A 14,470-nucleotide genomic window follows, 5' to 3' on the forward strand; every position below is an offset into this window, starting at 1 on the left:
GCGATATAGGTGGCGTGAGCCATCACGAATGGGATTTCGATAAACGACTGTAGCAATTTATTCGTTTTTTTTCTAAATGATTTCTGTAAATACATATTTTTGCGCTGGTTATTAAAGGGCCTTACTGTGACCTGGAAGCAAACGGAGCAAGTGTGCACCTTGCGACCGCTTGCTTCCAGGACGTGTAAGGCCGGTACACTCGTTTACCCACCCGCACACGGATAAAGTACTACTTTTTTTTTTGCACTTGTTCGAAGCACTTGACTTGCTCGGCGCTCGGCGAGCGACAGGGAACCGGGAAACGGAATTATATTTATATATATATATATTTCCAATATGGTACACCGGCCACAACGATTTTAGCGATTATCCGAGTTTTTTTTTTAACGATTTCTGTAAATACGTATTTTTCCTGCGCTGTGTAATTCTTCTGACACGCGCCACGAAGAAACGCACCACTGATGTGCATGAAGCGACTTGTTTGCCGGTTCGGTAAGGTCCGTCCGTACACGTGTACAATCGTGTACACCCGTTTTAAATAAATAATTTTTTTTCAGTTTTCCCGTCATGCCGGTCCAGAATTATGATGAAAGATGGCGATGGAGAAAAAAAAATTGCATAAAATATAAAAATTGATCTGCTTGATGTTAGTTTAAGGGCTGTTCCAAATTTATTCTGATTATGGTATTGCGACAAAAAGGCTTATATCTTGGGAACGACTGGTCGGATTTAGACAAATTAAAACTCGTTCGATCAACAAATAAATTCATGACAGACAATCCCACCTCATGCCGGTCCAGAATTATGATGAAAGATGGCGATGGAGAAAAAAAATTGCATAAAATATAAAAATTGATCTGCTTGATGTTAGTTTAAGGGCTGTTCCAAATTTATCCTGATTATGAGAGATAATTACAGGAAATGTGTACTGTTCTTGTTTGGAGATTATAAGACAAAAACAGCAGAGTGGGAATCGGCAGACAATGGAACAGCTAGCGACGAGTGTTTTGTGAGTAGCAACCACTCTCTGGTCGAGGCTCATAGAAAAAATTGATACTTATTGATTTGGCACGCTTACAATAGATATTAATGGCGATGGTTCTGTGGTCGTTCGTTTTGGCTTTGCGAATGGACCAAACCATTCCATGCAAATAGGAGGGTGGTTCTGTGGTCGTTCGTTTTGGCTTTGCGAATGGACCAAACCATTCCATGTAAATAGGAGGGTGGTTCTGTGGTCGTTCGTTTTGGCTTTGCGAATGGACCAAACCATTCCATGTAAATAGGAGGGTGGTTCTGTGGTCGTTCGTTTTGGCTTTGCGAATGGACCAAACCATTCCATGCAAATAGGAGGGTGGTTCTGTGGTCGTTACTGCCACGTGGTTTCAAAGTTTTGTTGTTGTTGTTTGCACGCATGTTTTTTTGCAAGCACGTACGGGCGAGCACGTACGTGCGGGCACGCCCTAGTATATATAAATTGAAGTAATATTAAGTTATGGAATTAATTGCTTTCTACAATGCAAAGGGTGACAAAATATGGGATTTTAATGGGATTTTTTAATGGGATATTGGTTTAGGAATGTTTAGAGGTCATTGCAATGTGATAATGACTTGTGACCATTTGTTGTCGAAACGTTTGGGACCATTCAAAGGTTGGGTTGTGCTAACGTTTCCACAACGTCGCTACAACGTTTCACTTTCGTTGTTGCAACGTTTTGCTCCAACGTTTTGGGAACATTCAAATGTTGTGTTTTGCTAACGTTTCCACAACGTCGCTACAACGTTTCACTTTCGTTGTTGCAACGTTTTGCTCCAACGTTTTGTGAACATTTAAAGGTTGGGTTGTGCTAACGTTTCCACAACGTCGCTACAACGTTTCACTTTCGTTGTTGCAACGTTTTGCTCCAACGTTTTGGGAACATTCAAATGTTGTGTTTTGCTAACGTTTCCACAACGTCGCTACAACGTTTCACTTTCGTTGTTGCAACGTTTTGCTCCAACGTTTTGTGAACATTTGAATGTTGGGTTTTGCTGACGTTTCCACAACGTCGCTACAACGTTTCACTTTCGTTGTTGCAACGTTTTGCTCCAACGTTTTGGGGACATTCGAATGTCAAGTGAATCGAATGAGAATTCAGGAATTATTTCATTATTAACGATTAATGAAGTACTTATTTAATTAATTACATTTCTTATTACATTACAGTAATTACATTACAGTAATTACCTGAGGTAATTACTGTAATTACAGTTCCGGTAATTACAGTAATTACAGTAATCATTACAGTAATTGCAGTAATCTTATTACAGTAATTACATTACATTAACTCAGGCACCTTTTGAGTAAGGAAGCTGATATTTGGACATGACACTGACCAAGGGATGTGGCTGTCAAGGAAAATATTAATTTATTGATTAATCATTTAATAAATTAACTCGTTGATTTATAAATGACTTATTTAATCAAAAGTCCTCAGAAATACATCTTCGGATGAAATACTTACAGATTGGTTATGCTATGAGCCAATTGATTAAGGAAAATATTTTGTGATGGCCATATTGGCAATTTCGTGGCCATATTCGTGGCAACTCAGTTAGTGCCACTGCACCTTTAAAATGCATCCCTGCGTTCATTTTTCGATCGATTGAGTTGAAATTTTGAACAATCGGATCTGGACTGTCGTTATTAACGACTCTAGCACGCACCCGTCCAATCAGGATGGAGCGGTATGGTCCCCGGATTATCACTGCCCGCAGTTTTAATTAATTTTACTTTTTCTCTTGGGCATATAATTTTGAAGACATGCATGTCATGATAGAGGAAATGTTTGTTCTGTTAAACGGAATAAATGTTGTTTATTTGTGTGGGTGTGTATTTTTGTGTATTTGGATATATTTTCACGACTAATTCCAGTTATCGTCCTGCAAAAGGTCTGCTCGTTCTTTTCCTTTGAGTCGTAAATTCCTGTTGAATTCTCATTAAAAAGCGGAATTAAGTACGCTGTGTGATGATGGAGATCCTTGATGACGGATCAGGAATAGTGAATGAGCAGACAAATATCACGGATGGTACACCAGATAGGGAAAATGTAGATGAAACCCCTTTTGCTCAGGTGCTGTGTAGCGCTGCACAAAGATCCATATGAGCGGGGCCTGGGTGCTGTGTAATTAGTACACAAAGAACCAATTACTAGGGTGCTGAATAAACACAAAGATCCATTTTTGGAGCTGGTTCTCCCGGTGCTGTGATTTATTCAAAGAACCAAAATCTTGTAAGAATTAAGATATGATTTGTCGACATCATAAATACTTTAATATATGTAACGATTTTTGTAACGATCATCCTGCAAAAGGTCTGCTCGTTCTTTTCCTTTGAGTCGTAAAATCCTGTTGAATTCTCATTAGAATGCGGAATTAAGTACGCTGTGTGATGATGGAGATCCTTGATGACGAATCAGGAATAGTGAATGAGCAAACAAATATCACGGATGCTGCGGCTGGAGCAGGGGAAGCGATTTTTGAATTGTTCAGTGATTATTCGATATTGTTATGACTTATTGTCAATAGGTATACTAAGTGGCCATGAGGTAGCCTGTTGCTATGTACAGTTTTATTCTATTGTTGATTATACCACATAGCTGTGGTGATAAAGGAAATGTTCGTTTTAAATAGATGATTATGATAGGACCATGACTATAAAATCATGATGATTATTATGAATGATATCATAGGGTTCAAATGCAGAATGATTGCATGAACTTGGGAAAGAACTTTCAAGCCCTATGGGATAAATTGGGTGGTACAAGCGATGGAGTTTCAAAATTTAGCATGATTGAAGGAATTTTACAGTCTTATTTCAGGAGTTTTACGAAATTTATATTGCCAAGAGATTTTGGATACTATTAAAAAAAAAATGATGAGATATTTTTCCCAATGAACTTTAATATCTGCCATCCATTTTGGCTGTCTCACGAATGAAGGATGAGTTGCCTTTAGTGGTTGCAAAGAAAATTTGTGGAGACCAGGCAAAATGGGGAAATATGTCAGATATGACCCTAGGACAGGACGGTGATTCATCAATTAACATGAGGTACGAACCAGAGGTGACGGTCAATGGATGGACCTGTCCTGACATCATTGGGGAAAGGGCTTATGCAAGGAGTCATCCAGAATGATTAATTTAATTTATTGATGAATATTGATGAATTAATTGAGATTGAATCTAATTGATTGAATTTAATAGAATAAATTTAACTGAATAAATTGAATTGAATATATTGATTGTTTGATTGATGAAAATGCGGTCTCAAGAAAGAAGCTTTGATATCTTTGCGTGATATTAACAATGTGGAGACAACCTGGGAATATTGAGCAAGGTGGTGAGTTTATATACAGATATATATGTGCGGTTACCATTGTGTGATTTCCCCGTCAACAGAGCGGACACCTGAGGATTCACCCATTTCATACTGACCCTCCGGCTCATCTGCAAATACTGATCTGTGAGATTGGATTGTGCAAAAGCCACGGCTGAGGGAGATTCTCTGGAAATCACCGTGCGAACAGGTGGAGAGACCCTTCCTGGAGGTACGAGTGAAGCTTTAGAGGAACAAACTACAACACATCCAACGCTACTTTGATAAAAGGCAGTATGGGAAATGGAGCCTGCAAGAATACACAAGGACAACCAGAGATTCCACAAAAAGGTACTTGTACACATCATATGTACGACCGTTATGGTGCAGAAGCTATAAGGCAGGTCGAGAATTGGTATTTGTGGACAAAGGGACATGATGAGGAGTTTCCAAGAGATGGTACATTTGAGCGAAGTCGATTGGAAAGATTGGAACAAAGATTGAAAGCCAGGAAGAGACAGAATCTAACGGTAGACTGGCTTGCATTCCATCTTTGGGATGGTGAATCCAGACAACGGGAACAGCAAGAACGGATAACGGAACTAGAACTTAAAATAAAAAGGATACAGGATACAGTGGAGGAGACAAATGCACAACTGCCCTCGAAATTAGGAATGAAAGTCACAGTTGTCCCATCTGATTTCCAGTTGTCTCCCCAAAAAGGACGGTACAGAGAATTTTTTCGTGTTTCAGGAGATAACGAGAGATTGCAGTGGCAACTCAGGGATGTAGAGATGCAGCCCAGCAATACAAGTGCACAGGTGCACAGATCAGACAACGACAGAAACCGGTGTTTCGAGTGTGGAAAGATGGGACATTGGAGAAGAAGATGTCCGTATGTCAACAGGAAGACAAGGTCATGGGGCAAACCAAGATCAAGGGTACCAGTGCTTACCGGTACCTCAGACAATGATTAGGCCTTCATTGCTGCAAATCCCAAATGATGATTGGCCTCAACAGATTCGATTACTGGACAAACATGAATAACTGTCGATGATTCTTGTGTCTGAAAAGTTTTCAGAGCAAGAATGATTCATTTTTTCTTTTTGCTTGTAAACAAATTAATAATTAATTGATCAAATGCCAAAATTGGATCTTCTATTTTGGGCACAGCAATTTTAAATTTACAAAGTTTGGAACAATTGCGTTGCAATTTTTTGGCAAACCAAGTAACAAGAGTCACATGATGATCAGGTGGGAATTTCGGACTATTGTTCCGCACGATTGATAGGTCAATGGTCGACTGACATGCAAATGGGTGTGTAGTCAAAATTTGGATAGATTATTGTGAAGGCAGAAAGGGTAATTTCAATGTGACATCATAAGGGTTTTCTAAGAATGGACTTTTGGTTTATTTGTCTATAAGCATTTTGAATTTGATTGACAAATTTTATGAAATTGAAATAAAATTGACACCCATCTGATCTGTAAATAATGGTTCCAACGCAAACAAATATGCATAATGCATGTGTGTGTGTGTTTTTGTGTATCAATCTTACAAGATTGTTGACACCGACAGTGTGCCTGTCTGGAAATGGATAGTTATATGTGGATGGGATTGGGATATGTGGATGGGATTGAATATCCAGAGAATCCGTAAAATAAAATAGAAATATAATTTGATTATGAACATTATCTCTTTTGTCAAGGGAAATGGAATATAAAAATTTGATGTGCTGGGTTATGAGCAGCCATTAATTAATAGTAAAATTGTGAGTAATTTTGGGATTCCATTTTTGATAGAATGTATATGAGAATAACATCTATTTATGGATATGAGCTTCATAAAAGGAAATGAGGAAGTACAAAATCATCCAAATTTGGGAGAGGTCTTACACTGACTTCCCAGAATACTCTGCTCATGGATTTTATATATATAAACTTGAATTTTATCAGCATATAAATTGTGCTGTATGTATGGATGTGTTTTAGGCATAGATGATATGGGAAAATAGTAAAGAAAATTTTGCTGGTTTGAACTATTGTGGGTTTTCAGTTCTGGAGTTTAAACAAAGTCACTGGTTAACAGATGAGAAAGGATAGTAAATAAATTATTCTCTGCTGGGCAAATTAAGTACGATATTACTAAGACTTATGAGAGCTATTGTTCCGCCTTACAGCAGTGGAAAATTATTGGAAAAAATTAGATCCAACATAATGAATCTATAAAAGAATGTGATAGGGATAATATCCTCAATTTGTACTAATTATTTGATTGTGGGTAAAGGAATTAAGTCATCGTAGTGGATTGTTAACAGCAGCCTGAAAATGTCCTGAGAGTGTGCATCCATGTAATCAGAAATCCCAGATTTGTTTTTACAAACAACATTTTGGTAGAGGTCTTGTGTGGAACACTTCCTTGGTAGATAAAAAACGGTACTGCATGCTGGCAGCCACTTTTGCGGCCAGTTAGGCCAAACAAATTGAGAGGAAATTGTAGTTAAATACGTAAGTTACACATGGCTATTTGTAAAAAAGGAAATTTGTTGAGATGGGAAACATTTTTTCGAAGGTTTATTAAGGTGTTATAATATGACATGTGGCAAGGCAAACTATTGGATGGGAAAATTAGATCTGGCTATAGAATAAATTTATTGACCCCTTGAAGTTAATCCTTCAAATCATTGTTTCACTGGCATTTTTGTTCAAATTGGAAATAGTTTGGTAGAGCTTTGGTTAAAACCTTTGGTTGCGGTATCTTGGAACGAATTGATAAACCATAGGAGATTGATAAGAATAGAAACAAATATGGACCCAAAATAGAAAGTTGGATTCATGCCTCTCATTGCAAGCAAGCACATGGGGCTAAGGTGGACGATCCCACAGAAAATGAGGCTGCACCTAGCAGCCCAGCAGAACATTCAGTGGTAGAAAAATGATAGTCGTGATTTACAGTCATTTGAATTACATTTTAACACCCCTTGCATTGATAAACATTACATTTTCAACATGCGATATTCCTACTTGGAATAGTGACATTTATTTGCCTACATGACATACAATTACCTGCTGATATTAATACAGCATGAGTGAAAAAAAAAAAAATGTATCACAACTACACTCATGATCAGGGGATTGAGTTCAACCCCGGGAGATAGGGGGATCAGGGTAAGACAAATAATCTGATTATGTTACATATTAAGGGATTTTCTTTATTTACCTTTTAGGAAGCTTGTTAGTTTGGTATATAATGTTAAATGTCATCGACATATAACTATGTCATAGGTATGAATATATACAAGGAGTAGCAGACTTGTTTGTTGGTTTAGTAGTTATATTGGCAATTGTTTTAGTGGTGGCTTGCTTGAAAGCCTTAGTGACGGTGTGTTTGAATAAGGTAACCAACAACACGATGATAACGCATGAAGTGACAAATGAGGAAAGAAATGTGGAACCAGAAAAGGAAGACTTTTATGGCGACATAAATACTGAGATTAAAAGACTAAATCAAGTGATGTTGCAAATGAATACAGTAGAATTAAGATAATGGCATAACGACAATGTTATGAGTTGTGTCAATTACAATATCAATGAACTCATATCACCACGAGTGACACACGGTTAGGAAAAAAAAAAAAGAGGGAAAAGAAAAAGTGGAGAGGAATTATGGTAATAATACATTATGCTTAATTTGTTGGTTTGGGAAAATTGTTGTTGGGAATTAGGTATTCCCGTTTGTGATTGTAATCATATACAATGCTATTCTTAGTTTAGTAATAAAATACATACCTGATTGAATATTATTTGTGTGACGCATATAAATGAATATAACTTTTTGTGTTAAGGAAAAACAACAAATTGTTGAATGTGAAACTGTCGGAAGATATACATGATTATGCTGATTTCATGGTAAGATGCACCCTATCTGATTCAGTGTGTGTGGAAAGCAGATTCAGATGTGACTGAGCATAAGGATAAGACGAGATCACATTTTGAAGGGAGTGCTAACGGAATTGGGAAGAAGTTCGAGAAAGAAAATTTGTGGCTAAAAAAAATGAAGTTAATCGTGGCATACACCCTCTTTCTCAAAGAATGATGAAGACATTCTCCCGTGTAACTTGGAGATGAATGCTTACCTTCACCAAGGAAATTTATGTGACCATTTGCCTGGATCACACTGCAACATATGAAAGAAAGGCGATCACTTACTCTTGTTCGAAGGCTTCGAACATTCACCACATCAGAAGTTGCAGGACAACGACATTTTACCTGCAACCTCTGTGAAATGCGGGGACATATGTTATTACTTCACCAACGTCCGGGGAACCAGCATGGAGCTGCAAAAAAAACGGCTGTGCCCTTGTCACAACAGCTGTGCACGATTCTGCTGGTTGCTCCTGGTAAGGACCATGAATGACCTGAACACCATGGTCCCAACATCATTGTGGATGCATCCGGCATCCCTGTTCCACATCTTGCTGGCCAATCAACGTCACACCAATACTTGCTGCCCACTCACAATGAGGGAGGAGGCAAGTCGACTACAACTGGGTGAAGGCCTTGTTCAGGAATTACTATGGTTTACAGCAAAAAGTGGCAAGAATGCTACAAGGAGAGCAGGGTCAGTCTATGACTCCGCAATGTTACCACAACAGCGAAATCCTACACGAAGTAGTGCAGGAGCTATGAAGACATTAGGAGAAAATGTTTCATACCTGGATTCAAACACAAGTGATCAGCCCTTCCTTTCAAACAAAGTCAACATTTGTGTGGAGGCAAACGTTTTTGCCAGATGGTGCAGATGCTTTACAAAACTTGAAAATGAAGTGAAATTGTTGTATCTTGGTGATGGTGAAGTGTTGTTTTGAAAATATATTTGTGATGCAAATGCAATAGATGGAACAATATGGAAGGAGTCAATGACCAACGAAATGTTTTGTGATTCTTGCAGGATGACGGTGTATGCATGCCTAAGGGAATTTGATTACCAAAGTTATGATTATTTACTTATACTTGTAATGATGTTTACTTGCAGTGATTGATTATTTACTTATACTTGTAATGATGTTTACTTGCAGTTATGATTATTTACTTATACTTGTAATGATGTTTACTTGCAGTGATTGATTATTTACTTATACTTGTAATGATGTTTACTTGCAGTGATTGATTATTTACTTATACTTGTAATGATGTTTACTTGTAGTGATTGATTGTTTACTTATATTGATGTTTAGATTAATGGTTAATATAAACAAAAACAAAAAGATGAGGGAATTGTGGAAGTGTAATTCAGTGTAACTTATTGATTGGCACTGGTAACTTATTGATTAAGACTGGTAACGAAGCAGATACATTTTACCTGCAACCTCTGTGAAAGCCGAGTTCGTAAATGAGTGTCAGGAATGTGCCCGAACATGGTAATCTCTTGTCCACCTGGTCACAGCCCCAGGCTGGAACACCCTCCTACTGTGAAAATGGAAATCACAGCAGGAGGGGAGCGAGTTGATGCCAGGACTTGGTGCAATACATGACCTCGGGGCATCAGCGGAAGAAGGATTAACGTTTCAGCGGACAGAGGATTAAGTCCAGTTCGTCCATATAAACTGGAGCAAACGTGGAGTCGACAGGACTTGCTACGTGAAGCGCTGACCGAACGGGAGTGTCGGATGAACGAGAAGGACCAGCGAAAAGAGTTAACCTGATCCATTATATTATGCGGTATCATTTTAGTAATTGGATGAAGTGAATACAGTTAATAAACTAGACCTTTTGTAACCTGTGTCCGGTCATTGGAGTCCTGTGAGTCCCCCACTACAAATTCCCTGACAAAGGTAATGAAAAAAAACCCATTAGTGTCATTGGTAATGGAAAAAATAATATCCAACCGGACCTCCTCGGACAAAGACAACTAGAGAGTTCATGGAACACCTTTTATTTTTTATTTTATTTTTTGTATACAAGATCGAGGCTCGTGTAAGAGCTAACATTAATCACAAAAAAAAAAAACACACACATAAAACATATAAATAAGGGGAGCAGGAGACAAGATTGGGAGAGAGAGGGAAGCACACATGTACAACAGCAGAGAGCAACCTCATCATACCACGTCGTCATGTTACGTGTGGTGGGATGGCATACTGTGTGCTGGCCGTCTATTTATTACGTTCGCAAAAAGCGGTAGTGATGTGACGTGAAAGGAATTGAAATGGGAATAAGGGAAGTGTAATGAAGGTCGTTTCTGGGACAAATATCATTGTGGTGGGTGTGGGTCATATTCCACTAAATATGCGTATGTAATAAATGTACACGCTGGGTCACATGCCGTTAAATATGCGTATGTAATAAATGTAAACACTCGGTCATATTCCGCTAAATATGTGTACGTAATAAATGTAAACGCTGGGCCATATTCCGCTAAATATGCGTACGTAATAAATGTAAAGGCTGGGTCATATTCCGCTAAATATGCGTACGTCACAAATATAAACGCTGGGTCATATTCCGCTAATTATGTGTACGTAATAAATATAAACGCTGGGTCACATTCCGCAAAATATGCGTACGTAATAAATGTAAACGCTGGGTCATATTCCGCCAAATATGCGTACGTAACAAATATAAACGCTAGGTCATTCCGCTAAATATGCGTACGTAATAAATATAAATGCTGGGTCATATTCCGCTAAATATGCATACGTAATAAATATAAACGCTAGGTCATATTCCACTAAATATGCGTATGTAATAAATGTAAACGCTGGGTCATATTCCGCCAAATATGCGAATGTAACAAATATAAGCGCTGGGTCATTCCGCTAAATATGCGTACGTAATAAATATAAACGCTAGGTCATATTCCGCAGAATATGCGTGTGTAATAAATGTAAAAGCTGGGTCATATTCCGCTAAATATGCGTACGTAATAAATATAAACGCTGGGTCATATTCCGCTAAATATGTGTACGTAATAAATGTAAAAGCTGGGTCATATTCCGCTAAATATGCGTACGTAATAAATGTAAACACCTTCCAAAGCGGCTCCGTTTTCTCTCCGCATATCAAACTCGATCTCCTTTTACTCGGTCGTGCTTTGTGGAGTCGAACGAAACGGTTTGTTTACATCAGGAGTTACACGTCACCTGAAAGTTCGTGCTGTGAATGTAATGATCGTTTCTATGGCCACCCGGTCTGAATACAGAGTTAACGAACATTGTTTGGAGTCCACCATGGATGACACTCCATATGGATTGTGAATTGGTGCCACGTGTTTCGGGATTTCCACGACGAACGTCCGTTCCAGCAAATAGAACCATCTTCACAACACCACAAGTTTATGTGATTCTGAGCAATCACGACAAAGCCAGTTAAATACGCCCACATTTTAGACCAATCACATTGCACTCGTAGATTTTACGTCACCCATTCGCCTCCAAAGCCACGCCCACCCTCATTCTCCAGAGCTGACCCTGTTTACTTCGTTTTGAGAACCACCAAGGTCTTGGGAGACGTTTATTGAAAGTTTTTGTTTTTAAACAAAATGGACATTGGCGAGTTCGAGGCCGAATACTATGACGAGTACGACTTTTACAACATAAATGACCGCACGGCAGGTAAGTTGAGCATATCATATGGTTTGCACCTGGTACGATTCCCAAAGCCAAAGGTTGTCCGTATGTGAAAAAGGACGATGGCACCGCCGCCGACCCTCCCTCACCCCCAGAGCAAGGCAGAGGGAGCGGGAAACTGCGCACGAAGCGGGAGGCAGAGGAGCACACGAACAGACACTCTCCAGGTGGTCACGAACGTAAGATCACCCAGAAACTGCAAAACCTGGAGGCGAAACGCAAGGACGCACCGAGCGCTCCAGGTGCATCGAGACCAGAGCGGCACCAGCACGTCGGGGATGGTCGCACCTGTGTAAGGTTGCGGGGCCGTGACGTCATTCTCATCCACGCATATATAATATTCCCAGTTGTTTGTTCTTTTTTATGCAAATGAATCAATTTAAGAGAAAATTGTAAAAAAAAATTGTTTTAGTAAAATGAAATATGTTTAGAAAATGGTTTAAAATCGTTATTGTTTTAGTAAAATGAAATATGTTTAGAAAATGGTTTAAAATCGTTATTGTTTTAGTAATAAACTAGCCGAAACCCGTGGAACATCCACGGAAGGGAGGATGTGGTGTATGGATGGCATAGGGGATTTGCTTGTCCGAGTAAGAGTTAGGAAGAAAGATGAGAATGAAGAGTGCGTATATGAACAACGATCGCCGACACCGGCACAAATGCATGCTCTGGATCAGCGGTCGGGAACCTATGGCTCGCGAGCCATATATGGCTCTTCCGGTGACGGCATATGGCTCCCAGACAATTTTGAGTTGAAAAAAAAAAAATCAGTTTGGGACTGATTTTAAAATACTTGTGATATTTCTTAATAATACTGTGTCATTTTAAAGTAAACAGAAATTAGTTTTGAAGATAAATTTAACGGGTCACGGGTCACCCGTGGGTCGGGTCGGGAACCAATGGCTCGCGAGCATGTCCGCGTCATTGTCAAGGTGAAGAAATCAATTTTATCAGATAGCCAACTAGTTTATCCGCTTCAACCCTTGTAACGGAAAAGATAGCGAAAAGAAAAAAAGACGATGATTACCGTGCATTCCAGGCTGCGTGGACAGAGGAATTTGCATTTGGTGAGAGAGCAGGATCTGCGGTATGTCTAATATGCAATGATCAAATTGCATCGATGAAACGGTCAAATATAAAGCGGCACTTCGATACGCACCATGCTTCATTTGCATCGAAATATCCAGCGGGGGACAGCAGGAAAAGGGCATGCGAGGAGCTACAGCAGAGAGTGCAGACGAGTCAGCAGCAACTACGTGTGTGGACCAAGCAAGGTGACGGGAATTCCGCTAGCTTTGCGGGTGCTTTGGCAATAGTAAGGAATGGAAAGCCATTCACAGATGGCGAGTATGCCAAAACATTCATGCTTGATGTGGCCAATGAACTGTTTGATGACTTCCCAAATAAAGACAAGATAATCAAACGAATAAAAGACATGCCCCTGTCAGCAAGAACTGTGCACGATCGTAGCATCATGATGGCAAATCAAGTCGAGGAAACACAAATTAAGGACATAAACGCCGGGACATACTTTTCTCTCGCGTTAGATGAGTCAACAGACGTTAGCCATCTATCTCAGTGCAGTATAATTGCCAGGTATGCTGCAGGTGACACACTGCGTGAGGAAAGCTTGGCTGTTTTGCCAATGAAAGGGACAACAAGAGGAGAGGATTTATTCACGTCTTTCATGGAGTTTGCTAAAGAAAAAAAACTACCGATGGATAAACTTATTTCTGTCTGTACTGATGGTGCACCCTGTATGTTGGGGAAGAACAAAGGATTTGTAGCGCTTCTCCGTGAACATGAAAAGAGAGCCATCCTAAGTTTTCATTGCATCCTGCACCAGGAGGCGCTTTGTGCTCAGACGTGTGGCCAGGAGCTTGGTGAGGTGATGTCGCTGGTCATTCGAGTGGTCAACTTTATTGTTGCCCGAGCTTTAAATGATCGCCAGTTTAAAGCTCTGTTAGAAGAAGTTGGGAATCATTATCCCGGTCTGCTTTTACACAGCAACGTGCGTTGGTTGTCAAGGGGGAAGGTGCTCAGCCGTTTTGCAGCTTGCCTGAGTGAAATCCGGACTTTTCTTGAAATGAAAGGCGTCAAGCATCCTGAGCTAGACAACACTGACTGGCTCCTGCAGTTTCACTATCTCGTGGACATAACTGGCCATCTGAACCAGCTCAATGTGAAAATGCAAGGTATTGGAAATACAATCTCATCCCTTCAACAAGCAGTGTTTGCATTTGAAAGCAAGCTGGAAGTCTTTCTCAGGGACATTGAAACAGGTCGTCTTCTGCACTTTGAAAGACTGCAACAATTTAGAGATGCATGCTTAGCAAGTGACTCCACTCAACATCTGGATCTCCAGCAGCTAGCTGGCTTTACGTCCAATCTCCTGCAGTCATTCAAAGCACGTTTTGGAGAATTTCGTGCGCGCACTGGTCTTTTCAAGTTCATCACTCATCCACATGAGTGTGCAGTGGACAAAATCGA

At 39.6% G+C, this 14,470-nt stretch overlaps 1 protein-coding gene across 1 annotated transcript in view; it reads left to right on the plus strand.

The window, feature by feature from the left end:
- The first annotated feature begins 11,789 nt into the window (after window positions 1-11,789).
- LOC144893254 (nuclear protein 1-like) overlaps window positions 11,790-14,470 on the plus strand; it is a 6,109-nt gene continuing 3,428 nt past the window's right edge. Inside the window, exons 1-2 of the mRNA XM_078783125.1 lie at window positions 11,790-11,965; window positions 12,076-12,272. Of these exons, the coding sequence (XP_078639251.1) occupies window positions 11,893-11,965; window positions 12,076-12,272 (270 nt within the window). The 5' untranslated portion in view covers window positions 11,790-11,892. The remainder of the gene's footprint in view (window positions 11,966-12,075; window positions 12,273-14,470) is intronic.

This window comes from Myxine glutinosa, chromosome 8, assembly GCF_964187855.1.
Source record: "Myxine glutinosa chromosome 8, kmMyxGlut1.1, whole genome shotgun sequence".
In the NCBI taxonomy this organism is placed as follows: Eukaryota; Metazoa; Chordata; class Myxini; order Myxiniformes; family Myxinidae; genus Myxine; species Myxine glutinosa.